A 27,678-nucleotide genomic window follows, 5' to 3' on the forward strand; every position below is an offset into this window, starting at 1 on the left:
TACAATTTCCTCGATAGGAAACGACCGCTGAGCCACTGTGACACCGCCAGTACATGGTCCATGTAGACCGAGGATACCCAATATTTGCATTTAGCTATTTCTAAAATGGCAACGAGAGTGTCTGCATTGCACATTGAAGGAAGCAGAAACAAGTTGAGCTCGTTTTTAGCAATTATACAGGCTCGATTTGCATCATTACCAGTATACTGCAATAGTTTGAACCCCGGAGTACTTAATTCACATATTTTGTTTCTATAAACATATGGGTCTTGAATAAGAACTATATCTATGTGCCCTTTCATCAGGAGAACTTTTAAGGCAGCACATGCAGCCTTACAATGGTGAAGATTTATCTGGAGGATCCGTAGGACCATCGAGATTTTCAACAACCGTCACATCAGCCGTTTCAATCGAGTCATCAAGAATGACTTCTTCAGAGATCTCGATGACTCTCGCAGTAACCATAGGTTCAAGTTTGGTGAGTTTTGAGGCAGTAGAAACCTCCTCTCGCATACGGTGTCTATCCAAGTCTGCATCTTTGGTATCTCCCTCGACTTCGCAAGAGGATCCGCTTATTTCTGATTCAGACAGAGGCTTGTCGATTTCCGAATCCTTAAGCTGATCGTTTTTATATACCTTCATTTGTATATAATGAAAGCCATAACATATACGGCCCTGAGATTTTGCTAGATGTGGCAAAGACTGAGTGTTCAATATAAACACTGCATGCCGTCTTGGTCCATCCACTTCATCCAAACGGCCAACCTTCCAATCAGCTATTGGAAGATCTGGATTGCATTGTTTCAGTCTATTTAAAATAGATTCAGGATCAGGAGGGTTTGCAGGTATCCACGCATGTGCTCTAGGTCTAGCCGGTATGTCTTTCTTCTCGACTAACTCTAGAGCAGCTCCTTCCCAAACTTCACCAATTAGTATCAGAGCAGCTTTAAAACATTCTATAGACCTCTGGTCCTCAAATGCGACTAGATTAAATCGTCCTTGATACCAACCAGCCTCTTGGTATCGAGGAACCAATATCACTTGTATCGAAAAAAAAGTACCAATACATTGGTCGACTCACACCAAATTCGGCACACCTATTAATGGACAAAAGTACCCCTACGTTTTGAGGTACTTTTATCCGATTTTGCAAAAGTTTTAATGTCTATGTGGAGAAGTCCTCAACTGAGGTCAGTTTATATGGGGGACCGATGTAGCCCATCTTCGAACTTGCTTGTAGACAAAATACGTGTCTGCGCAAAATTCCAGCACTATAGGTTCATTATTGAAGGATGTAGCCTAATTACAACAGGTAGCCAGAAAGACGAACATCGTTATACCGTCTTATACGGTGTTCTCAGCAAGCATGTTTTGGGGTTTGAAATATTTTCCCTTTATAAGCACTTCAAAACGAGTCGTCTTCGCCATACTAAATAACAAGTTCAAAACACAAGTTTTCCTCCAAAACACGTCAATTTTAGAATGTGAACCCACCTAATTTGGAATATACCCCGAATAACATACCCTATTCAAAATATATGTCAAAATATTGAAATAAGTTTCATAAAAAAAAAGAATTAACAAAGGCTTTTAAGAACATGGACATGTGAAAATAACATAAAAAAAATTTCCCCTTTGCGCTCGCGGTAATTATTTGGACATAGGTTGCATATATGTGAATTTCGAGTAAATGAGAACTTCTAGTTTCCATGGTAACTGTCAAACTAAAACATCTCAATCCGGTGTGAACGTTGAAATGTTTTGAAAAAACGAATGAGGAAAACGAGTCGGTGGGAACATAGCATTATAATTTCTCCCTCATCAAGACTATACATTTTTTTATAGTCAGAAATTGTTATTTGTATGTGTTACAAACGGAATGACAAACTTTTATTTCAAATTTTGCACAAGGAGTACTATTAATAACACTGTAAAAACCATAGCTCCTTTCCATCGCAATAAGGATTTCAATGCTTCCTGCAAAAACAATCTGTTATATTTCAAAATAATTGCGATATAAAGCATTTATCTCGCATGCTTCCATGCTTTGAAAATATTTATTCAAATCACAATACTTCTTTTGTTTTTTATTTGGCATTTTTACTATATTTTCGTTTCTGTACATTTAACAAATTTTTAACTCTGAGAGGATTTTCAATATTTCTCTCTTTTACCAATTTTTACTACGAGTAAAGTAAAGGAACACAACAGCAATGGAAAATGGACCAAATCACCGGATGAGACTATAGACCTGCTATTGGAAACGCACTTCCCAGAGTGTGAGATCAGAGATAAAACGGATATTCGTATTTCGGAGAAGCATGTATTAGGTTTGGTGACCATGGAGAGCGTTAAATGGGCGATTGACAGTTTCGGCCCATATAAATCTCCAGGCTTGGACGGGGTATACCCATGTATGCTTCAGGAGTCCTTCGATCTCTTGGGTGAATCTTATGTGCAGTTGATGAGGGCCTCATTGCGTCTTGGATATATACCAAGGGCTTGGCGGAAGGTTAAGGTAATCTTCATTCCTAAAGCGGGCAAGATATCACATGGTACGGCGAAGGATCTAGAACAATAAGCTTATCATCCTTCTTGCTAAAGACGATGGAGAGGATACTTGATGATCATATAAGGAACCAGCTAGGCATGAAATTATCAATCTGTCAGCATGCCTACATTAAGGGGAGATCTGTAGAATCTGCCCTGCACTCGGTGATACTGACATTGTGATAATGGTGTCGGGAAAATTCCTGGATTCTATTTCGGATGTGCTGAGCGGGTATTTGCAGTATCTTTCGGAGTGGACACGAGGATGCGGATTAAGGGTGAACCCTGGAAAGACGGAGTTGGTACTGTTCACCACAAGGTCATGGGTTCGATTCCTGCTTCGACCGAACACCAAAAAATTTTTCAGCGGCGGATTATCTCACCTCAGTAATGCTGGTGACATTTATGAGGATTTCAAAGCTTCTCTAAGTAGTTTCACTGCAATGTGGAACGCCGTTCAGACTTGGCTATAAAAAGGAGGTCCCTTGTCATTGAGCTTAACATGGAATCGGGCAGCACTCAGCGATAAGAGAGAAGTTCACCAATGTGGTATCACAATGGACTGACTAGTCTAAGTGAGCCTGATACATGGGGCTGCCACCTAACCTAACCTATCTGTTACAAGTCTCCTGAATTCCAGGACACGAAGTTGACCCTCTCGAAATCAGCAAGGTACCTGGGAGTTCTTTTGGATTCCAAACTGAACTGGATGGGGAATACTGCGGATCGCATAAAGAAGGCCTATGTGGCATTATACTCGTCTCAGAAATTAGTCGCCTTCTCTTTTTGGCTGACTTTATACCGCGGTTGTAAGACCTGTGGCCACATATGGTTGTCATGTTTGGTGGACAATCGTGAGACACCAAAATTATATGCCGAGAATAAATAGGACTGCACTTATTTATATGACAGGCGCTATGACGACTACAGCCACTGCCGTCTTGGAGGTACTAATGGGAGTTATCCCACTCGATTTACACGTAAGGAAGACGGCAGAAATGACACTTCTGAGCTTGAACACGTTGGAGAGGACAGCCTGCAGGCATACTGAAATTCTGGCCGGGCAGTATAGAGAGACGGACCATATGGCCACGGAGCATGTTTATCATCACAAACCGACATACATTATACCAAGTATAGAGGAGTGGGAAGACAGGAGGATACCCTTCGGAACCCTGAACATGTATACGGACGGATCAAAGATGGAGGAAGGAACGGGCAGCGGAATGTATTGTAGTGAACTTGGGATAAGGGAATCTTACACGCTGGATAGTGATTGCAGTATTTTTCAGGCTGAGATTTCTGCGATCACAAAGGCTGCTGAGTTGCTGTTGATGAGGCCGTTATTCAGAAGCGATATCAGCTTCTTCATCCACAGTCAGGCGGCTATAAAAGCATTATGCAGTGCTGATAAAGGGTGATTCTTTTGAGGTTAGGATTTTCATGCATTAGTATTTGACAGATCACGTGGGATTTCAGACATGGTGTCAAAGAGAAAGATGCTCAGTATGCTTTGACATTTCATCATGAATAGACTTACTAACGAGCAACGCTTGCAAATCATTGAATTTTATTACCAAAATCAGTGTTCGGTTCGAAATGTGTTTCCGCTTTTTTATCGACAAATTTTGTTCAGCGATGAGGCTCATTTCTGGTTGAATGGCTACGTAAATAAGCAAAATTGCCGCATTTGGAGTGAAGAGCAACCAGAAGCCGTTCAAGAACTGCCCATGCATCCCGAAAAATGCACTGTTTGGTGTGGTTTGTACGCTGGTGGAATCATTGGACCGTATTTTTTCAAAGATGCTGTTGGACGCAACGTTACGGTGAATGGCGATCGCTATCGTTCGATGCTAACAAACTTTTTGTTGCCAAAAATGGAAGAACTGAACTTGGTTGACATGTGGTTTCAACAAGATGGCGCTACATGCCACACAGCTCGCGATTCTATGGCCATTTTGAGGGAAAACTTCGGAGAACAATTCATCTCAAGAAATGGACCGGTAAGTTGGCCACCAAGATCATGCGATTTGACGCCTTTAGACTATTTTTTGTGGGGCTACGTCAAGTCTAAAGTCTACAGAAATAAGCCAGCAACTATTCCAGCTTTGGAAGACAACATTTCCGAAGAAATTCGGGCTATTCCGGCCGAAATTGCCCAAAATTGGACTTTCCGAATGGACCACCTAAGACGCAGCCGCGGTCAACATTTAAATGAAATTATCTTCAAAAAGTAAATGTCATGGACCAATCTAACGTTTCAAATAAAGAACCGATGAGATTTTGCAAATTTTATGCGTTTTTTTAAAAAAAAAAAGTTATCAAGCTCTTAACAAATCACCCTTTATAAGGTCTAAGGTAGTCAGCCGCTGTCGTAGAGAACTCAAGGTTCTCACTGAACAGCATAATATAACTCTGTGCTGGGTACCTGGGCACTATGGGATAATATAGAAAATGAGAAAGCGGATGTGCTGGCTAAGGAGGGTGCTCGTGGAACGAACAACGTCCTAGCGGAGGTTTTCTTCCACTATCTTCTTACAGGATATAGGTTAAATATGATGAACTATGGCGAAGACGCTGGGTCTCTTCGGATGGTTGCGAGCAAACCAAGTTGATATGGGACGAAAAGAAACGTAGGAACTGCGAAATTTTGATGTCGATGAACAGAGAAGAATTGCGGCCATTGATTGGTATCATAACACGGCATAACACACTTGGGAAACACATGGTAAGAATAGGACTTAAAGACGATGATATCTGTAGATGGTGCCTGGACGCGGAAGTTACGGAGGACTCGTACCACTTCCTGTGCCAGTGTCCAGCTTTATCCTTTAGAATAAACAAGATACTGGGCTCCTTTTTCTTTCAGGCTCTCACTGAGCTGCGGGAGTGCAGCTTAAGGAACATACTTGCATTCATCAGGGCCTCTGGTTGGTTGTTCTGAGATTTCTTTTAAAGAAAACGAGCAGGTGGAAGTTCTGTGACAAGGCGGACCGCATCGGAAGGAAAAAGATGGAAAGATCACATCGAGGAATCACAATGGACCTATACTGGTCTAAGTGGAAATCAATTCAACACAAAATTGATGTCATCCTCTACAACCTTAACCTAAAGGAACACAACTATTATAAATGAAAGCAAACGTCTTCCTGTAAAGTCTTGCCAAAATCTAGAGGAACAATAAATTTACATATAATGAATATATTTTGACTATTTGGGGCATGAATAAAAGTTAAACAAAAATTGATCATAGTCGAATTCGGGAGCGAACATCCTAGCTTGGAAAAGAGCGATATAAAAGAGATTGTGATCAATTAAACATATCATACAGTTTCCAGTGGCCAGAAGGTTTAAGACGACAGACAATTGTAATATCGATAGAATTGACGTTGACATGGCACCGACAATTATATTCCTCCAAGTAACAATTGAACACCTACCTCGTTAAACCTAGTACTAAGATCACGTTTTCGCACGAAAAACTGTTATACTCTATATAAAAAACGTTAGCGCGGAATAAATGCGAAATCTTTGTTTTGAGCATTTTCAGACGCATATTTATACAACCCTGGAATTTTCGCACGAAAAAATAGGCAGGCATATTATTTCGCATAAATAAGTTAACATCCCTGTGTTTGAGACCCTATTTACGGAGATTTTTGAATATATTCGTTTTTCGCAGCAGCGAACTTAGTACTAAGCATTAGCGCGAAATAAATGCGAAATCTTTGTTTGGAGCATTTTCAGACACATATTTATACAACCCTGGATTTTTCGCACGAAAAAATAGGCAGGCATATTATTTCGCATAAATAAGTTAACATCCCTGGGTTTGAAACCCTATTTACGGAGATAGATGAAGATATTCGTTTTTCGCAGAAACGAACTTAGTACTAAGCATTAAGGTAAGTACTATGTTCGCTTTTCGCGTTGAAATTTTCATAGTTACTTTATTAAAACAGTTCAATATATACCAGATAAATTAATTCAATTGATGCGCATTTTCTTGTTCCTCTAGATTTCGACAAGACTTTACAGGAATAAGTTTGTTTTCATCTATAATTTTGATTATTTAAGGAAAAGTAATCGCGAAAATAATGTGGTTTTCAACTCGAAAACCGAACATAGTACACACCTTTAGCCGAAATCGTCCATTGAATTTTTTTCTACATTCTATTTTGTGCCGCTTAGTTTTGTCATTTCATTTTGTTCTGCTTCGTTTCTTGCTGTTGACAATGCTAGAGAAATTGCATCAAATTTCGATCGAATGCCGTGATCCGAACTTTTAATCGTATCGACAATTTTTTCGATACGATTATGAATTCGATATAGAATGCCGTGAAAAGCCCCCAGTACTATGTTCGCTCTTCGAGTTGAAATATTCGCGGTTACTTTATTAAAACAGTTGAATACAAAGCAAAAAAATTAACTCAATTGATGCGCAGTTTCTTGTTCTTCCCGATTTCGGCAAGACTTTACAGGAATATGTTTGTTTTCATTTATAATTTTGGTAATTTAGGAAAAAGTAATCGCGAAAATAAAGTGGTTTCATCTCGAACCCCGAACATAGTACCTACCTTAAGTTTTTATTCTCATTACAATCCCTACGATCGCTTTTCTTAAAAACTGTAATTTTAGATTTTTTGGAGCTAGCTTGCAAAGTGACCTATAATGCGAATAATTAAGTTTGAAATGCTAAACAGGTTAATTTTTGTTTCATATATTTGATGGAATAAAATATATGACATTTTTACAATCAATATATTTTCGGTCCTACCCGTTAGCACCGGCGTTTGACACGAATGATTGTTGCCATATGTAATATGACGAATAAATTTTGGTTACATATAGGAATTCAGTAGCAATTAAAACGACTTACATTCTAAAACTTTCGACTTCTCAAAAAATTGATCAGCGCATTCTATAAGTATTATTTTCATTAACTTCAGAATGTTCTCCTTTGAAATGTATTTCAATATTGAAGTCAAGGTCGCGGTTGTTACGCTCATTCGGTTTCATTTTGAAAGTACCCTTGATTTCTTCTCCTTTTTTAACAGTAAGGTACTCATCCAAGTAAAACACAGTCTGCTTCCAATGTGTATATGTGGCTTCCGGTGATGTACTGAACCCCAGACGTTTATGACACTTCGTAAATTCTATATTGAAGTAGGTTACTAATGCTTGTACAAAATCGTTGCGTTTCAGAACCAAAGTAAAAGGAGAAACGAATTCCAAGTCAGACTTTTTTACCGTATAAAGGTCTACTTCTTTTATAAGGAAAGAAGTAGATACCACTTGTTTTGGATCAACGACATCTACCAATGGCTCTGTTATGGCCACTTTCCTAATACAGCTCATATCAAAACCATAAACGTCATCCCACCAATTAATTTTTTCGTCCTTGTATTGCCGATCTTCAATGGCGGTTATATACAACGTTCCGCGATCTGGAAACATCATTCCATCGGGTTGCAACCACTTGTCCCGGGCAAACAACACAGTATCTAACATTGATTCATAGAAAAGACAATACCTAAAAACGAATTATCTTTAAAAATTTTTGCGGAGACTCATTAAGACTCTACTCACCCCATCCACTCAGATATTATAATGTCTACTTTTTCAATTCCATTTGGCAGTTCAATTTCTTCGATTTTTCCCTTCACGACTTTCACAACGTCATTAAGATTATTGTCGATTACGACTTGACGTGCATACTCCACTATGTTTGAGCAATCTACTGCTATTACTGTTGAAGCGCCAGCCTTTGCAGCGAACATAGACAAAATACCGGTACCACATCCGACATCTAATACGACCTTAAAAATATTTTAACGCAAACCATCTACTACATTTTTTTTGTTTTACTCACTTTACCACGAAATAAATGTTTATTGTGGTACATCGCATTCCGATACGTTATGGTCCTAACTTCATCCTTCAGCATCTCCTCATGAATGCCAAAATGGGCATAGGAATCGAAGTAGTAATCGCGTGAGGTCATTTCCTCTGCTGTTGTTGCCGGTACATCATTAGAAGGTATTTTCTTTATCTCGTTCCGTACATCGTTTGCATTATTAGTGTTATGCATAATTATATCTTCAGACTAGCAAACGAGATTTAGAAATATTTAATAAAAAAAAACACATGTATAAACTTACCATATTTTAAGCGTGTGAATTTATTCGCTCACACAACCGGCAATAACGCTATGTGAGAATGGGACCTACATTGAAAAGCATTGTAACGCCGTCATTTCAAACAGGGATGTTATATATAATTATATGGCAAAGGGTTGCCGGATATAGCTCATTTTCAGCGATTTCCCAATAAACACAACCCAATAAACACAGGATGAGCGTTTTTCATATGCAATAACTTTTCAATTTGAAGGCCGGTATGCACCTCTAGCGAAAAATTTCATTCCCATAAGAAATGCATTGCTATTTATGCTAACGAAATTTTCGGTAGCGTTCATTTTCGTAAGCTGGTACGCACCTCTAATGAAAATAACCCAATAAACACAGGATGAGCGTTTTTCAAATGCAACAACTTTTCAGTTTGAGGATAAATATAAATTTCAACATAAAGTCAACTTGACTTGAAACAGCTCATCTTCAATACATATTCAAATTGTTTACGAATTACTTCCAATTTTCCACAATGTTGATGAAATCTTTGAAAACGTGTTGAATATAATATGAGAAAACTTTGACAAAACACTACCCCAAAATGCAACGAAAAAACCATGTGGTTTTCAATACTTATTTGTGCAACTAATGGCGTTTTCTTTTCTTGTTAAAAATGCGCACTTTTTTTGCATATTGCCCCGAAAATGTACTTTTTAGGTTCTTTTCTAAAAAAAACTGGCAAAAGTGCGAAAAGGCTTCGAATTCTGTTGTGAAAATAGCGCCACGCATAGAGGCAAAATACGGGCATTTTCAGCACTGCCAACAAACGAGAGTGCTGCGATTGCCCTGTTTCATTCTTTGAATTCTTTTCTGCCCGCTGAAATGATAGCATTTTTTTAGGTTGCTGGTAACATTTAAAAAATGCGCATTCTGTACAGACAAAATGAAGGCAAAGCACTTTTTTCAGAAAAGAAAACACCATAAGTTCGTGGTCCATTGGAAGAAATAAAAAAATTGGTAAATTTTAGAAATAACTGAATTTACACCAAATAGTCTATAATAATAGGTAAGTGAAAATAAAAAATTAAATAAAACTTTAAGGAAGTCACTAAATGTATATCTCTTTGCCGAAAACTAAAATTATGGATTCTACGTTCTTGAAAACATTAAAAAGCTGACCGATGAAAAAATGTTGAACTGCTTCAAATAGATTATAATAATTGGTAAGTCAACATGAAAAATTAAATCAAGACTTTAGAGAAGTCACTAAATTTAAATCTCTTTGCGGAAAACTAAAATCTTTGGATGCTACATTCTTGCAAACATTAAGAAGCTGACCAATGAAAAATGAGTGGCTTATCGACAAGAAAAAGTTTCCAGAAACATTTCAAAGTGCAACCAATTAAAATTGTTAAAAACAACAAATTGTTAAAATCAACAACTTCTGGATGAAAATGTGCATCACATCGCCAGTTTAATTTACATCCTTTTATCTGTTTAAAATGGATATTTTGTGAATTCCTTGTGCTGGAAATCTATTCTAACACGCGGTCCAGCATGTTCTAATTTCAAATTGCCCGCATATTAATAAATGTTAATGCTGTTTTATGACACTAACAGGAAGGAAATCGAATTATCAATGCAAAAGTGTTTACAAATAATAGCTCCGTTCGAGAACCCCATAATTTTTGATAATTATCACAAATTTTTACTGGAAGTCGTTCGTTTACATCAAAAAGCCAGCAAAAGAGAGTCAGAGAGAGAAAAAAAATGACAGTTCTAGCTTAAATATTTTGCAAGTTTTTGCTAGAGATTTTTTCTCCAGTAAAATCTTGCAAAACCTACCATTTGTAAGAATCAGCTGTTCATTTTGTAAACAAGTTATTTAAAGATACACTCTTTTTGCTGTGGTCAATGTAAGTTTTAACAAAACTTGTAAGTACCAGTTATAAAACCCCGGACAAATGGAAATTACTACAGAACATTCGATTGGGGATGGTACCCACTCCATAGAAATGCAAGGTAAATACATTAGCTTTTTGAGTTATTACAAAGATAATTTGCTGGTCATGAATCTTGCAGTTTTCGAGATCTGTCTGATCGATTCAATATGTCCCTTTCAACAATAAGCGCTATAATAAATATGGTGTCTTTGTTTTTTAGCAGTTTGAGTCCAGAAATTATACGATGGCCGTCAGATGAAAAGAAGGAGGAATCATCTAAATACTTTGCAGAGAAATGTATGATACCAAAAGCTATAGGTAGAACTTTGTACAGTTTTGTTTTTAAATTATTAATCCAATGTTTCCAATTACAGGTTGTATTGATGGTACCCATGTAGTCATTGACCCACCAAAATGTGGAAAAGATGAATATATTGATAGAAAAGGGAACGTAACAGTTTGCTTACAGGGAATATGTGATGAACGCAATAATTTCATAAATGTATTTGTCGGATATCCTGGATCATGCCACGATAGTTGGGTTCTGAAGAATTCACCAATATATAACAAGTTACCGTCATATTGTGGAGGTTGGACATGTCTACAAGTTTAGACTTTCCTTAATTCTTTATTTTCAGATTATTATTTACTAGGTGATTCAGCATATCCTTGCAATAAATACATCGTTACACCTTACAAGGACAACGGGCATCTTAGAAAGGCTCAAAAAGAGTTCAATATGAAACTGAGTACTGGTAGAATTAAAATTGAACACTCATTTGGAATACTAAAGCAACGATTCCGGCAGTTATACTACTGCAAATTGCGAGGAATGAGAAAACTTTGCCATTTTATAAGAGCCTGCTGTGTTCTTCATAACATTGCTAACGAAGATGGTATGCATTTTGAGCCAACTGCATTCCAGGAAGAGGAAGAAGATTTTATGGATGATTATCCAGATAACGACAACATTTCGCGTGGAGATGACGTGCGAAACGCAATATCAAAATCAATACAAGATGTACTTACTACAAAGAATTAATTTTAATTTATTTAACTTTTAATTATAGTTCTACATTTAAAAATATAGTAAGGTAATCATATCGACTAGAGAATACAGCAATCCCTCGATTTACGTCGCCTCGGTTTACGTTGTTTCGATTTACGTCGTTAAATTTTTTGTTTCATCTACCTTATATGAATATTGTTTTTAAGAACTCTGAATCCAAATCTGCATTTGTTTTTTTTTTTCTATCAGCTCGATTTTTCGAGATATACCGTTATGTTCAAAATTAAGACACTTCCGCTATATAAATTGGAATAACTTGAAAACAGTTCAACATATTAAATTAAAAAAAATCAGAAAATCCCTAGCAATATTCTCTTTTAGCCGCCTTTACATTGTTTTTCAATTTTTCAAGTAGTTTTGGAGATATCGTTCAAGGAAAGACGGCTAAAAGAGAACATTGTTAGGGATTTTCTGATTTTTTAATTTAATATGTTGAACTGTTTTCAAGTTATTCCAATTTATGTAGCGAAAGTGCCTTAATTTTGACCATAACGGTATATCTCGAAAAATCGAGCTGATAGAAAAAAAAATAAATGCAGATTTGGATTCAGGGACCTCAAATTACTAAAAATTCACTATAAATTTCAATAAAACGAGGGATTACTGCATTTATTTCACATAGAGTAATACTATTTATTTTTCTAGAAAGAAACATTGTTTGCACTGTTAATTATTTTTTGTGAATATTTCTATTACAAAGACGAAATAGAAAAAAATAAAAAAATTCATTTACACTGAAAATTATTTTAAAACTATTTCATTTCACTAAATAAAACATATTTTGTAATTTTCATGTTGTATTTTAAATTTTAGAAATATGGTGAAAATACCAAATGTTCATTTTGGTTAACTAAACTGTAAGTTAGGAATTGATAAATTAAATATCTTGGAAGTATTGATAAACAAATTATTTTTTCAATATGTTCACTAGGGTTTCAAGCAAATCCACTTTCTTCTTCTCCAGAGCTTCTTTTCGTTCGGCACGTTCTTCTCTTTGTTTCATACTTTGTTCTAATGTTTGTTGTAGAATTGCATCACTCTCTTCTCTTTTTTTTTGCATGTTCTTCAGACATGTCTATGAATTGTTGAAGGGCTGTTTTCCGTTTTCTTGATGATGAACAACATGGATCTTCGAAAAATATAAAAAATATTATAACATGAAAAACCTGGTTAAGTGGACCCAAGACTCAAGTCCGTATTGCTACGGGCTTGCTGGCATTGTGATCTATAAATCTACATCTAAATTGAGAAACAAATTAGTCCTGGACGGTATCGTTTTACTACCAATAAATATTACAATAGAATGATGACGCATGCAAAGAATATGTATCGACATTGAAATTTGTTATAGGATCACATTACACTCAAAATCTACATTTCAGATTTGAAATCTACTTTTTATAAGGCAAATGACAGTTGAATCTAGTAAAAGTGGATTTTGAAATTGTAATGTGAATGAGGTATTAGAATAAATAATAACAAAACGTCATTAACGGAATTATTTTCGAAATAGGACGATTTTTTCCGCGTAAGGCGTACCCTTAAAATTCCAAACGAAATTTTCGTACCTGTTTCAGATAAATTTGGGCCTTCGATGAGTTTTAAATCCGCCGAAGACACTTCCGCTTCACTGTCGAGTACAAAATCTGGATTTATAGACTTTTTTTCTTGCAAAAGATCGTCCAATTCGCTGCAAAACGAAAGGACATAATGGTATTAGATTCTTAACAAACATGTGCATGCATTTTTTAATTTACCTTTGATAAGGGCACGTCTGCCTATTCCGACCAGTCTTAGAGTTGTAAAGTTGTGTGCGTTTGTATTTCCGTTCCAAACTGAAATACTTGGTTTCCACTTGTTGAGAATTGAAATTGTATCCAAGTGAACACAATTCTTCTGAAATCTTTATCCACATTTGTTTTTTATTTTTTAGGCTGGCCGATTTTCCCACTTTTGGCCGTAATTCTTTCACTTTGGATATCAAAAATTTTACTGCTGGCTCAATCCACACGGGCTTCCCGGTTCCTTCATCGTCGTTGGTGCAAGTGATGACTTCATTTTCAACGTGGAAAAGAAAGTCATCTTCACTCTGGGTGAAAACTACTTCATCAAAACTATCACCAGCAATTTCGTCCACCACATTTTGCTGGTATTCCTCATCTGTAAAATGTCCGAAAGTTACATTTTCTTGAATTTATTTATTTCTTGTATCATACTTACCGAAAGAAATTCTTTTGTATGTTCCCGGTGAGCAAATTACGTCCAATTTTCTTTTATTCATTTTTCTTGGTTTACGTATTTGAAACATAAAATACAATCATCTGATCTGTTTTATTTGCAAGTTTTTACTGGATGGCGTTCGCGTACTTTTTGTGGCAAGAGAGCAAAAACAAAGCAAAGAGAGTAAAAACGGTTTTTACTCTCTTGCTGGTTTTTACTGGATATTTTTTACTGAGAAAGTACGCGAACAAACCTAATGTTTAGATATTTAAAGTTTTGTTGTTTGTTGTTTTGTTCTTATTTGTTGATATGTTCAATAAGATTATTATTTTTCAATTGTTATTGTAGTGTATTATGTAGTGTAGTGTATTATTATATATTTTATTTTGACGAACATTAATAAATTATACAAAATTCATAGAATTTTGGCTTTGACTTTCAATTTGAAATGGGGATATCATTCATACAATTTGAATGAATGATTTGTGAAGTATTTGTAACGATGTTAATTTTTAATTTGGCTCGCATCGAAAATTGTTTGAGAAATTATTGAGTAGCGATGTATTTCAATTTGAGGATAACACTTGAGAAATTATTACTAATATGTTGAATTTTACTGTTGAGGGTAATGTCTGTTTTTTGTTGAGAACGCGATTTTCTCAACAATTTCTCAACTTATATATTACACTAATCCTTTGAAAAAAATGTTTGAAAAATTGTTGAAATTGAGTATTTTTCACACATTTGTGTTTATTGGGTAACAGGGTTGTCAAAAGCATATTTTGGCAGCAAACATTTAATTTATTACAATTATTGTGTGCGTAAAAGTTTTAAACAATTTATTTAAGGAATATTTGGAACATTTTGTTGGATACTTGGAACCTAATTTTGTTAGAGTATATATGTATGCGGATGACATTCAAATTGTATTTACAGGTGGGATGGAAGGTCTGGATAGTTTGGAGAGGCGCATGAATTCTGCTCTTGATATTGTTTATTCCTGGATGGTTGACAATAGGTTGGTTATTAATGCAGGTAAGACGACGGCGATTATGTTTCAGGCGGGGTATCGCAATGTGACCTATCCGCAGATCAGAATGTGTGGTGAGGTTATTCAGTTTGTTCAGACGGTCAAATGCTTGGGTATTACAATTGATGCGAATTTGGATTTTGGACAACATATATCTTCCCTCTCAGCGAGAGTGACTTTGCGACTAAGGAAATTACACAATTGTGGTATATACTTGACTGAGCGTGTCAAGCGTATAGTGGCCCATGCTTTGCTGATGTCTCAGATTAACTATTGTATCGAGGTGGTATCTTGTACGTTTCAATATAATAGGTCAAAGATTGCTCTGATTCTGAACAGGGTAGTGCGTTATGTTTTTGGGTTGCGTATTTTTGAACACGTGACAGATAAGGTAATTGATTTTCTTGGTTCTTCATTTGAACCTTACGTTTTGTCGCGGAGATTAATTTTTTTCCATAGGATGAAAAGAAATGGGTTGTTACATGAACTTCTTCAGGGATTTGTTTTTTCCAGATCGGTGAGAAATCCGCAGATAATTATACCACGAATAAATTGTTCCCTTTTTGAGAGGGGGTTTATTGTTACTACTGCTAGGGTTTGGAACAATCTTCCTGTAGCAGTAAGGGATTTTGGGTTTCCTGAGAATCAATTTAGGAACTTGCTACTGACTAGTTTGAATGAATATATTTAATGTTGACTGTTATTTACCAATGGTAGGTGTTAGTTTACCTTTATTAATATTAGTTTTCTATGTGACTTTGGCCAAAGTGAGGATGGTGGAGTGGTGGGCATAGTAGGGTAATTTAAGTATTAATGATTAGGATTGATAACTTTACAATTACTATTAATGTATTTTTTTTAAGAACAATACGATTTATTGGCCACGAAGGCTTACTGTATTGTTAAATAAAATGAAAATGAAAAATGAAATATATTAACAATTTTTAAAAGCGATTAGCTGGTTTAAAATTTGTGTACACAGCCCTGTTTTTTTGTTGTAGACTTAAATACATTTTTGCTACCGAAAATTTCGCTAGAGGTGCATACCGGCCTTGAGGAAAAATATAATTTTCAACATAAATTCAACTTGACTTGAAACAGCTCATCTTCAATACATCTTCAAATTGTTTGCGAATTACGTCCAATTTGCCAAAATGTTGACGAAATCTTTGAAAAAGTGTTGAAGATAATATGAGAAAACTTTGACAAAACACTACCCTAAAATGCAACGAAGAAACCATGTGGTTTTCAATACTTGTTTCTGCAACGAAGTTCGTGGTCAATTGAAAGAAATAAAAAACTTGGAAAATTTTAGACAAAAAACTGAATTTACTCCAAATAGTTTCTAATAATAGGTAAGTGATAATAAAAAAATGAAATGAAACTTTAAGGAAGACACTAAATATATATCTCTTTGCCGAAAACTAAAATTATGGATTCTACGTTCTTGAAAACATTAAAAGCTGACCGATGAAAAAATGTTGGACAATTAACTGGAACTGCTTCAAATAGTTTATAATAATTGGTAAGTCAATACGAAAAATTAAATCAACACTTTAGAGAAGTCACTAAATTTAAATCTCATTGCAGAAAACTAAAATATTTGTATGCTGCATTCTTGGAAACATTAAGGGGTTGACCGATGAAAAATGATGGTGCTTATCGAAAAGAGAAAGTTTCCATAAATCAAAGTGCAACGAATTAAACTTGGTATTTATGCTTTTCCACATCAACAACTACTGGATTCGCATCACATCGATAGTTTAATTTACATCGCATCATCGGTTTAATTTGTTATTAAATTGAAATTGCTGGAAATTTATTCTAACTCTCTGGTCATATAGTTCCTTGCGAATTGCCCGAATTTTAATGAGTTTTAAAACAATTTTGTGACACCAACGTTCTTGAGGAAATCGCATTTTGTGGCTTTCAATACATTTTTTGCACGAAGTACGTGGTCAGTTGGAAGAAATACAAAAAATTGAAATATTTTTGACATAAGACTGAAATTAATCCAAAACGCTCAACTATAATTGGTAAGTCAAAATAAAAAGTGAAATGAATACGTAATGAAAATCACAAAAATCGATTGTTTTGCAGAAAACTAAAATCATTGGATGTTATACTCTTGGAAGATGTTGACCGGTAAAAAAATGATGAAGGAAACAACAAAGAAAAGATTCCAGAAAACTTTCAAAGTCCAACAAATTAAAACAAAGTGCAACAATTCCTATATCAAGAACTTCTGGATGAAAATGTGCATTACATCAATTTAAATTCCGTCATCAGTTTGATATTTTGTGAATTCCTCTTGATGGAATCTATTCTAACACGCAGGCCAGCAAGTTCCTCGATAGTAATTATTTCAAATTGCCAGCATATTAATTAATAATTAATTACTTAATAGTTATGTGACTCCAACATTATGGAGGAAATCGAATTATACATGTAAAAATGTTTAAGATATTTAAAGTTGTATTGATAGTTTTAGTTATTAATACGTTTAATAAGTTACTTATGTTTTGATTGGTATTATATTATTATTTTTATATATGTGGCTACCCTGACATGCTTTTGTTAATTGCATCGTGAGTACTTTATATTCATGACTACTTTGAAAAAATTACAATTGATGTAACAACGCTAATAGCGGTAAAAATTCGCCATGACAAAGATTTCATCCCATACTTCTTTTTGTAAGAGTTTAAGCACACACCTCTTTCTCCATTAAAAGTTAATTAAATAAAATGACAAAAGAACACAAAGCCTATCTTCAATACTTTAATTAGGGAATAAAATAGTCGTTTCCTAAAGTGGTGACCCCGAAATTGGTGTAAAAAAAGAGAATTTCTTCATATTTAATTAACTGTGAGCCTTTTGCCAAGTCACTATATAACCTCAATCTCGCAGCATGCCTGATGATCATGAAACCGGCGACGGTCATAATCATGGAGCCGGCAATGATAGTGGCATTTCTCAAGCAACAACGTCGTCGGTGGGAAATGTGTCGGTGCTTTATGCCAGATTACCAGTTCCTCAAATGTCTAATACGAATATCGAAGCGTGGTTTACCACCATGGATTTTTGGTTTACGGCGTCTGGTATTGTGGCAGACAAACAAAAAACAGCTACCGTTTTAGCAGCGTTGGATCCGAATACCGTCTCTCAGCTTGCCGACGTTATAGCCAACATGCCACTCACAGAGAGGTACGACTACATTAGGAGGAAAATCACCGAACATTTTGCTGACAGTGAACAGCGCCGTCTTAATCGGTTACTGTCCGAGCTTCCATTAGGAGACAAACGACCTTCCGAATTGTATTTCGAGATGAGGCGAGTAGCCGGAAATACATTGGGAGAAGCGGCACTAAAAGGTTTGTGGACCAAGCGCTTACCAGATTTTGTTCAGCCCGTCATAGCAGCTTCAACGGGCACTCCAGCCGAATTCACGAAAATAACTGATTCTGTTGTTGATGCGATGTCACCTAATCAAATTAACCATGTTCAGGCTTCATCGAGTGAATTGGCTGATTTGCGTTTAGCTGTCGTAGAGCTGGGAAAGAAATTTGAAAAACTTTCCTGCCGATCCCGGTCAAATTCTCGACGACCGACGGTGCGACGTAATAGATCACGAAGTCGATCATCACATCAAAATAATGGATCTTCTGAAGAATGTTGGTACCATAGGAAGTATGGTCGGAATGCTCTGAAGTGTCGTAGTCCTTGCAGCCACGCTCGTCAACAAATGAATGCAGTGTCAGCTGCATCACGGTCAGACGAATGACTGTTATCACCGGCGGAGGAGTTAAGTGAAACACTCCCCGCCGCACACCAAATTTTTCGTCTACAGGTAAAGGATAGGCACACGCAAACAAGTTTCCTTGTCGACAGTGGGGCTGACGTGTCTGTTCTACCTCTGACACCCAAAACGTTTGACATCCGTCCAACATCTGTTGTGTTATTTGCTGCCAACGGCACCCCTATAAAAGTAGTTGGAGAAAAGAGGATGAAACTTGAACTAGGGTTGCGTCGTGAGATTTTATGGTCATTTGTGATTGCGGATGTGACATCGCCGATAGGTTAGGTTAGGTTAGGTTAAAGTGGCAGCCCGATTAAGATTCAGGCTCACTTAGACTATTCAGTCCATTGTGATACCACATTAACTAAAAGTACCTATTACATATGGGCACTTCTAGTTTTAACCGCTGAACCTTCTTGATTATTTTTCTTTGTTGAACCAACCAGATTGTTCCAAAAATATTAGCAGACTGCTTAAGTTAACGTTTTCCAGATCCGCCAGTAATCTGAAGCTATATGCTCCTAAAAGTTGCTTGCGCTTTACACAAAATGCAGGACACTCACACAAGAGGTGTTTAATTGATTCTTTTTCCTCCGCATCATGACAGCTCATACAATAGTCATTATACTTCGCGCCAATAGTTTTTGCAAAATCTCCTATCAGGCAGCGACCCGTTATAGCAGATATCAGGAGTGATATCTGACGTCTCGAGAACATTAGCATATCTAGTGTGCGGTTTAAGTTGAAATGGGGCCATATTTGCTTGGTGTCGTTACAACCCTTGCAATTCTCCCATCGAACATTTGCCATCATAACAGCCTTCTCACGAAGCATGAGCTTGCAGGTAGCTAGGGGCATACCAACAAATTCTAGTTCCCCTGGAATATGTAAGGTAGTCCCTAGCCTTGCCAACTCATCCGCTTCGCAGTTCCCCGGTATGTTCCTATGGCCAGGCACCCATATTAGGTGAATATTGTACTGCTCAGCCATCTCATTGAGAGATTTGCGGCAATCGATAGCCGTTTTCGAGTTGAGGAACACAGAGTCCAAGAATTTTATTGCAGGTTGACTGTCTGAGTATATATTAATGCCCACATTTTTTGGAACATTACTTCTCAGCCAATTCGCCACCTCTCTTATTGCTAATATTTCAGCCTGAAAAACACTACAGTGATCAGGTAATCTTTTCGCTATTCGAAGTTCCAGATCTTTAGAATATACTCCGAAACCCACTTGGCCATCCAATTTGGAGCCATCAGTATAGAAATCTATATATCTTTTATTCCCCGGGGTCTGTGTACACCACGCCTCACTGTTGGGAATTAGAGTTTCAAACTTTTTGTCGAAAAGTGGTTTTGCCAGGGTATAATCCACTACGTTAGGCACATCTGGCATTATTTTGAGGACCGAACTGTGACCGTAACTTTTCTCCGACCACAGCGATAGCTCGCGCAACCGCACAGCCGTTGTTGCAGCTGACTGTTTGGCCAAAATGTCTAAAGGCAATAGATGCAGTATGACATTAAGGGAGTTTGTTCCTGTCTTACTAAATGCGCCTGAGATACATAAGCTCGCCATACGCTGAACTTTATCTAAACAAGTCGGTTTCTGAAGTGCCGGCCACCAGACTACAACACCATATAGCATTATAGGTCTAACTACTGCAGTGTATAGCCAATGCACAATTTTTGGTTTTAGTCCCCACTTTTACCCTATTGCCTTTTTGCACGAGTACAAAGCTACCGTTGCTTTCCTCGCCCTTTCTTCAATATTAAGCTTAAAGTTCAGCTTCCTGTCCAAAATAACGCCAAGGTATTTTGCACACTCCCTAAAGGGAATTTCAATACCCCCTAAGGAAATGGGCCTAACTGTGGGAGTTTTGCGATCTTTGCAGTACATGACTATTTCTGTCTTTGCAGGATTTACCCCAAGACCATTATCTTTCGCCCATTTCTCAGTCATCCGGAGGGCTCTCTGTATAATATCTCTAATTGTTGATGGGAATTTTCCCCTGACTGCTAGCGCCACATCATCTGCGTATGCCACCACTTGTATCCTTTCTTTTTCTAGGGAAACCAGAAGGTCGTTTATAGCAACATTCCAAAGAAGAGGTGATAGAACTCCTCCTTGAGGAGTGCCTCTGTTCACATACTTTTGTATGTTTGCTTGTCCTAGTGTGGCTGAAATACGTCTCTTCATTAGCAGTTCGTCTAACAGCCTGAGTATACATGGATCAACATTCAGAGTTGTCAGTCCATTTAATATCGAGCTCGGATGGACATTATTGAACGCCCCTTCGATGTCTAGAAACGCCACGATTGTGTATTCTTTGAGAGATAGTGAGCTTTCAATAAAGCTGACTAGTTCATGTAGTGCGGTCTCAGTAGACCTGCCCTTCGAGTATGCATGCTGTCGTTTCGAGAACAAACTTGAATCGATGCTAGTTCTAAGATAAATATCTATCATCCTCTCCAGAGTCTTAAGTAGGAATGAGGATAAGCTGATTGGTCGGAAATCCTTCGCCCTCGAGTGAGAGGCTTTTCCCGCTTTAGGTATGAAACGACTTTTGTTTCCCTCCACTTTCCTGGGATATATGATAAGTTGATACATCCTTTATATATCACCGACAACCAGGGGATAATTTTGTCAGTTACAGCTTGTAACTCCGCCGGAGTAATTCCATCAGGTCCAGGGGATTTGAATGGTCCAAAGCTATTTAGCGCCCATCTTATTCTAGTTTCCGATACAATTTCCTCGACAGGAAACGACCGCTGAGCAACTGTGGCACCGCCAGTACATGGTTCAACCGTCTGATTTCCAGGAAAATGTGTGTCCAATAGTACCTCCAGCGTCTCCTCACTGGACGTTGTCCAATTGCCCTCCGATGTTTTAATGAAACCTGGAGCGGAGTTGGTGGATGCTAGAACCTTCCGTAGTCTGGAAGCCTCGGACGTATTCTCAATACTGCTGCAGTAAGCATTCCAAGAGTTATGCTGAGCCTTTCTCAAATTATGAGCCTTTCTCAAATTACACTCGTATAACTCAAGGCCACAAATTCTTCTCTTCAAGGGCATCTACAGCTCCTCGATTGGTTGATAAACTTAACGCACTGAATCTGTGTCCACGTATCATTAGTTGTGGAAAGGTAGCCAGCAAACCCTCAATGGGTTATTATTTTGAGAAATAATAACTCTTTCGTTTTTGGTTTAAATTTACTATTAATTTTCTGTAGCGTATTTTTATTTGTAAACAATAGGATTGATTTTGACAGCTGAGGGCCAAGTGTTGCCAATCAAAATCGAAATTTGAACTGATAACTTTTTGCGTTTTCTTTTAGCACTGGTATCAGTGCAAAAAGAGAACAGCCCTAAAAATGTTTGAGTGGTATAGCTAAACTTGAGTTGCTCCTCTATCACCCAGTGTTTTTGTTCTCGATGGAGGTAGCGTGTCTGGAAAAATATCTGAAAACAATCACTTTATTCCATTTGGAACGTCAAAAATTGTTCACCAATATACCTTTCACAATTTTAAGCAGAGTAACAACGTTTTCAGCACTTAATTTCCCTTTTTATTTAAATAAATTATAATAAGATAGTTGCGCTTGGCGTCCCAATAAACACAAGATGAGCGTTTTTCAAATGCAACAACTTTTCAGTTTGAGGGTAAATATAATTTTCAACATAAATTCAACTTGACTTAAAATAGCTCATCTTCAATACATCTTCAAATTGTTTGCGAATTACTTCCAATTTGCCAAAATGTTTACGAAATCTTTGAAAAGGTGTTGAAGATAATATGAGAAAACTTTGACAAAACACTACCCTAAAATGCAACGAAAAAACCATGTGGTTTTCAATACTTATTTGTGCAACGAAGTTCGTGGTCAATTGCAAGAAATAAAAAAATGGAAAAGACAAATAACCAAATAGTTTATAAAAATACGTAAGTGAAAATAATAAATGAAATAAAACTTTAAGGAAGTCACTAAATGTATATCTCTTTGCAGAAAACTAAAATTATGGATTCTACGTTCTTGAAAACATTAAAACGCTGACCGATGAAAAAATGGTGGACAATTAACTGGAACTGCTTTAAATAGTTTATAATAATTGGTACGTCAATATGAAAAATTAAATCAACACTTTAGAGAAGTCACTAAATTTAAATCTCTTTGCAGAAAACTAAAATCTTTGGATGCAACATTCTTGCAAACAATAAGAAGCTGACCAATGAAAAATGAGTGGCTTATCGACAAGAAAAAGTTTCGAGAAATATTTCAAATGCAACCAATTAAAATTGTTAAAAACAACAAATTGTTGAAATCAACAACTTCTGGATGAAAATGTGCATCACATCGTCAGTTTAATTCATATGCTATTATCAGTTTAAAATGGATATTTTGTGAATTCGTTCTGCTGGAAATCAATTCTAACACGCGGTCCAGTACGTTCCTAATTTCAAATTGCCCGCATGTTAATAAATTTTAATGTTGTTTTATGACACCAAAAGGAAGGAAAACGAATTATCAATGCAAAAGTGTTTACTAATAATGTTTAAGATATTTAAAGTTTTGTTGTGTTTTTTTTTGTTCTTATTTGTTGATATGTTTAATAAGATTATTATTTATCAATTGGTATTGTAGTGTATTATGTAGTGTAGTGTATTATTATATCTTTTATTTTGATGAAAATGAATAAATTATACAAAATTCATAGAATTTTGGCTTTGACTTTCAATTTGAAGTGGGGATATCATTCATACAAATTTAGGTTGAAAAGTATTTGCAACGATGTTAATTTTGAATTTGACTCGCATCGAAAATTGTTTGACAAATTATTGAGTAGCGATGCATTTCAATTTGAGGATAACACTTGAGATATTATTGCTAATGTGTTGAATTTCACTGTTGAGGGTAATGTCTGTTTTTTGTTGAGAACGCGATTTTCTCAACAATTTCTCAACTTGAATATTACCCTAATCCTTTGAAAAAATGTTTGAAAAATTGTTGAAATTTAGCATTTTTCAAACGTTTGTGTTTATTGGGGTTTCACAATATATAAAATGACTCTTCTAAGAATAGTGATGGCAAAATACTCATGTACATTTTGTACCTTTTGATATGCTCCCCCATCACAGTTGGCGATTGTTGTAGTGTCATTTACGAGTCTGTGGTAGCGATGAGAATGAAATGGAACTTTGAAATGCTGGCAGGGATAGTACCGGCCTGTACAGATTATAAGTTTTTCCGTGTTTGTAAAGAATCTTACAGTGTGTCGGATCGATACGACTTGTCGGCGATGACTAAATAATCGGTAAATGTGTTATCGATCCCATAAACATGCAGCAGTATCGATTATGCCTTCGGACTTAACTTATAATGTGCACAATATATGGGATATGTTCGACACGAGCACTGTCGTCCGGAATAACTGATAACGCTTTACAGATTATCAGTTATACCGGACGACAGTGCTCATGTCGATCATATCCCATATATTATGCACATTATAAGTTAAGTCCGAAGGCATAATCGATACTGCTGCATATTTATGGGATCGATAACACATTTACCGATTATTTAGTCATCGCCGATAAGTCGTATCGATCCGACACACTGTAAGATTCTTTACAAACACCGACATTCCGTCCGGAATAACTGATCGTCTCTAAAGCGCATTACAATGTGTCGGATCGATACGACTTGTCGGCGATGACTAAATAATCGGTAAATGTGTTATCGATCCCATAAACATGTAGCAGTATCGATTATATCTTCGGACCAGAGAATGAAGCCGCCGGGTCGCGCCGCCGATTTTAGCTGTCGCCGACTCGTTTTTAGCAGTCGATTCCGCCGCCGAATATGTCGACTCATCTCGACTCAAATTTAGCCGCCAATTAATCTAAAATATTGATTTATATCAGAAAAATTTAACAATATTTGTTATAGTTTTTGCCAAAATGTTGAATTTTCCACTTTCAATCAATTAGTATCAAGTTGCTATAATAGTTTTACAAAAATTTAGCTCAAAAAATTTGAATGAAATGTAAATTTGATTGTAAGATTGGTTGTACAACTAATCTCATTACAATGCGGAAAACTTCAAATTGATTTTATAATAGATCATTTTGGGCCGCCGAACAGATAATTTTTTATCGCGGGCGGCAAAAATTTAGTGTTAGCTGCCGCCGACAAAAATGGGTCGGCTTCATTCTCTGCTTCGGACTTAACCTATATTGTGCACAATATATGGGATTTTGTCGACACTGTCGTCCGGAATAACTGATAGTCTGTAAAGCGCATAAGTGTATTGAGTTCGGTACATATTTATTTAGGTGAGCTCTCTCTTCATGGAAAATTCAAAACATCAATGCCGCCAACTTATTCGTTTACGATTTTTACGAGCGTCCTGCATTTTTAAACTAAAGTTCATCAAATATGGAAAAATTGAAGCGTAGAAGTTCTGTAAGCAAGCATATGTGATTATTCGTCTATTTCTTAAATTATTTCTAAATCTTATAGTTGCGGAAATCAGTGTATATGAGAGATGAAGAAAATACAACATACAGCTGTACACCGCTTCTTAAAAGGCGGATAAGTTTTAGTGGTAAACATTTGGTGAGGTATGTTTTCGACAGAAATCTAACTTCAAATACATTGAGGAAAAAGTCCATATTTGAGCTTTCTCATTTATAATCATTTAAGGCCGACACACAATGAACACGCGGATTACTTCTTCGCTTATTTCATTGCTTTGAAAAAGTTGAATCGTTCATAGTTATATGCGTGTGCGCACAATAAATATAAGCTTGGTGCCGAAGCTTCAATATAAGTTAAATAAAATGTAACTTTTTCGGCTTCTATAGACTGCTTTGCTTTCGACGTTAAAAATATTTGTTGCTTCCAGGTTTGCATATAGAAATATAAGTTTGTTTATGTTTATGAAGAGACAATTATGCTTTTCTATGTGTGTTGAAAAAACTAAAGCCTCTTTAAAGCAAAGGAAAAAGCTAAAGCTTATGCCTGTTTTTATTCATTGTGTTTCGGCCTTTAGAATATCGTTATGGATCATTATAACGCATTGAATTTTAGGGAATTTCATGTAGAGGAGGAACCTAAAAATTGGGATAACTCGTATGAAATATCAGATCGTATGAATGGTGAAGATCTCGATTCTAAATTTGGTTCAACCGACGGCACGACTATAGTTGCTGACAAAAGTAACAATAGAACAACTCCCAAAAATGTTTCGCATATTCCACAAGCCGCCATTAATGAATCCCAAAAAGAAGCAAATCTCTGCTCTACGCGAGATCTCATCAACATTCCATATCAAAACACTACGTTTAATATTGAACACAGCGTGGATATCATGTTATGTGAAAGCGAAAAAAAATATGCAAGGGAGAAGAAAGATTCATGTTTATCTCATGCAGAAAACATTCGTAGCTTTTCCTTAGACGACACTACATTGCTTTTATTGCCTCACACACAATCGATATATTTTGGGGAGAAAACAGTAGATTTCATGAACGACATGCAAACGAGAATGGATATTCCAAATAATAGTACAAACTGTATTAAACGAAAGTCTAATGTTTATAGTGAAACAATGCCAGAGGTAAGTAAAATATACCCTATTTAGAAAAATATGAAAATAATGGTCATAAATGCAATATAATGAGCATTATTATTTTATTTTATTTTATTTATTTAAATCATTTTTTTATTTTATTTTTTTATTTACGACAATACAATAAGCCAGAAAGGCCAATAATAGCGCATTGCCTCTATAACTAATTAATTATATAAAATCTAAAATAAATTTACTATTTAATTAAAGAACAATATGTAAAGTTGAGTAAAGTTGAAGCACCTGAGTGTTATCGGGAGAGAATTCCAAATTTTAGCAACGGACACTATGTACGATCTCTCGAATGTAGAACAGGAAATCCGAGGTATGTTAATCTGTGGGTTCCTAACAGAGTGGGAGAAAATAAATTTCGAAAGTAAATCCGCGGGTAACGATCTCTGAATAGCCTTATAGAAAAAAATCAATTTACGCAATGAAACATATTGTTCGAAATTACATCCTAGGAATTTCTTAACATTGTCACTGACATGATCAAATCTACGAAGTCCGTATACAAAACGGACTATTCCATTGACGATGGACCTGATCCTGTGTCTATTATAGTGTTGAGTGCATAATACCAATTCAAGGCAGTAGTTCACCTGAGTCATTAGGAACGCAAAACCCATCATACGTCTCACCGGAAGAGGCAAATTCAGTCCACAACAGTACAATTTCCTAAGTCCCAGTGTGACCCTGGACGAAGCATAATCAATATGGTGACTAAAATTCAAACAATCATCAATCATCACCCCTAGACACTTAGTACTGTCAACGAATTCAATATCAGTACCACACATATGAATCCACGGGTATGAAAACAAACGATGACCGGTACGGAACATAACCGCCTTAGTCTTATCCGGATTGGCAACAAAACCATTATCCGCCAACCACCCCGAAAGAGACCGCAAATTATCATTAATCCCTGACTCAAGAACAAGTGGAATTCCCCTAAAGCCAGTAAAGATTAGCTGAACGTCATCTGCATATAAGTAGGGTCTGACCACGTTCAAATCTAGGCAATCCACACAGTCATCAACAAACATTATGAAGAACAGTGACTTTGCATTGTTTCTCTTCCTACAGAAATATGCCCTATTCTCCAAAGAAGGTTCATTGCGAAATGCGCGATAGGCAGTGTCACGGCCACGTCTAGCAATTACTACATCTCTTTTCCTCATCCACGGGTCACCTTTTGCGCTAACTCGAAAACTAACAGTAGGAACATGTTTAAAAAGAACTTTCAATAAGGAGTTCAAAACGTGAAGCTTTTCATTAACATCATTGGTGAAGTAAAAATAC

The 27,678-nt window shown here is 36.4% G+C and overlaps 4 protein-coding genes and 1 long non-coding RNA gene across 7 annotated transcripts in view; 3 read left to right on the plus strand and 2 right to left on the minus strand.

Annotated features, from left to right (window-relative positions):
- Window positions 1-7,254: 7,254 nt before the first annotated feature.
- Window positions 7,255-8,833, minus strand: Art1 (arginine methyltransferase 1). Its single transcript, XM_075291253.1, has 4 exons — window positions 8,712-8,833; window positions 8,423-8,656; window positions 8,140-8,369; window positions 7,255-8,083 (listed from the first exon to the last, which is right to left on the minus strand). The coding sequence occupies exons 1-4, from the start codon at window positions 8,712-8,714 to the stop codon at window positions 7,462-7,464; spliced, it is 1,089 nt and encodes a 362-aa protein (XP_075147368.1). The 5' UTR covers window positions 8,715-8,833; the 3' UTR covers window positions 7,255-7,461.
- A 2,816-nt stretch (window positions 8,834-11,649) lies between these two features.
- On the minus strand, window positions 11,650-14,156 carry LOC142221500 (uncharacterized). The gene is made up of 4 exons (XM_075291255.1): window positions 13,914-14,156; window positions 13,451-13,853; window positions 13,262-13,383; window positions 11,650-12,822 (listed from the first exon to the last, which is right to left on the minus strand). Exons 1-4 carry the CDS (start codon window positions 13,999-14,001, stop codon window positions 12,728-12,730), a joined length of 708 nt encoding a protein of 235 aa, XP_075147370.1. The 5' UTR covers window positions 14,002-14,156; the 3' UTR covers window positions 11,650-12,727.
- A 3,698-nt stretch (window positions 14,157-17,854) lies between these two features.
- Window positions 17,855-18,727, plus strand: LOC142229322 (uncharacterized). Its single transcript, XM_075299882.1, has one exon. The coding sequence runs from the start codon at window positions 17,855-17,857 to the stop codon at window positions 18,725-18,727; it is 873 nt and encodes a 290-aa protein (XP_075155997.1).
- Window positions 18,728-22,394: 3,667 nt separating this feature from the next.
- LOC142240533 (uncharacterized) lies at window positions 22,395-23,459 on the plus strand. Its single transcript, XR_012723303.1, has 3 exons — window positions 22,395-22,684; window positions 22,749-22,854; window positions 22,920-23,459. It is a non-coding gene; the product is annotated as an uncharacterized LOC142240533 (long non-coding RNA).
- Window positions 23,460-25,054: 1,595 nt separating this feature from the next.
- Window positions 25,055-27,678, plus strand: part of Spc105R (Spc105-related) — a 78,293-nt gene continuing 75,669 nt past the window's right edge. For all 3 annotated transcript variants that reach the window (XM_075291256.1, XM_075291257.1, XM_075291258.1), the window contains exons 1-3: window positions 25,055-25,205; window positions 25,263-25,363; window positions 25,833-26,361. In XM_075291256.1, coding sequence (XP_075147371.1) covers window positions 25,179-25,205; window positions 25,263-25,363; window positions 25,833-26,361 — 657 coding nt within the window. In that variant the 5' untranslated portion in view covers window positions 25,055-25,178. The remainder of the gene's footprint in view (window positions 25,206-25,262; window positions 25,364-25,832; window positions 26,362-27,678) is intronic.

The sequence above is a fragment of the Haematobia irritans genome, chromosome 1, assembly GCF_050003625.1.
Source record: "Haematobia irritans isolate KBUSLIRL chromosome 1, ASM5000362v1, whole genome shotgun sequence".
Lineage (NCBI taxonomy): Eukaryota > Metazoa > Arthropoda > Insecta > Diptera > Muscidae > Haematobia > Haematobia irritans.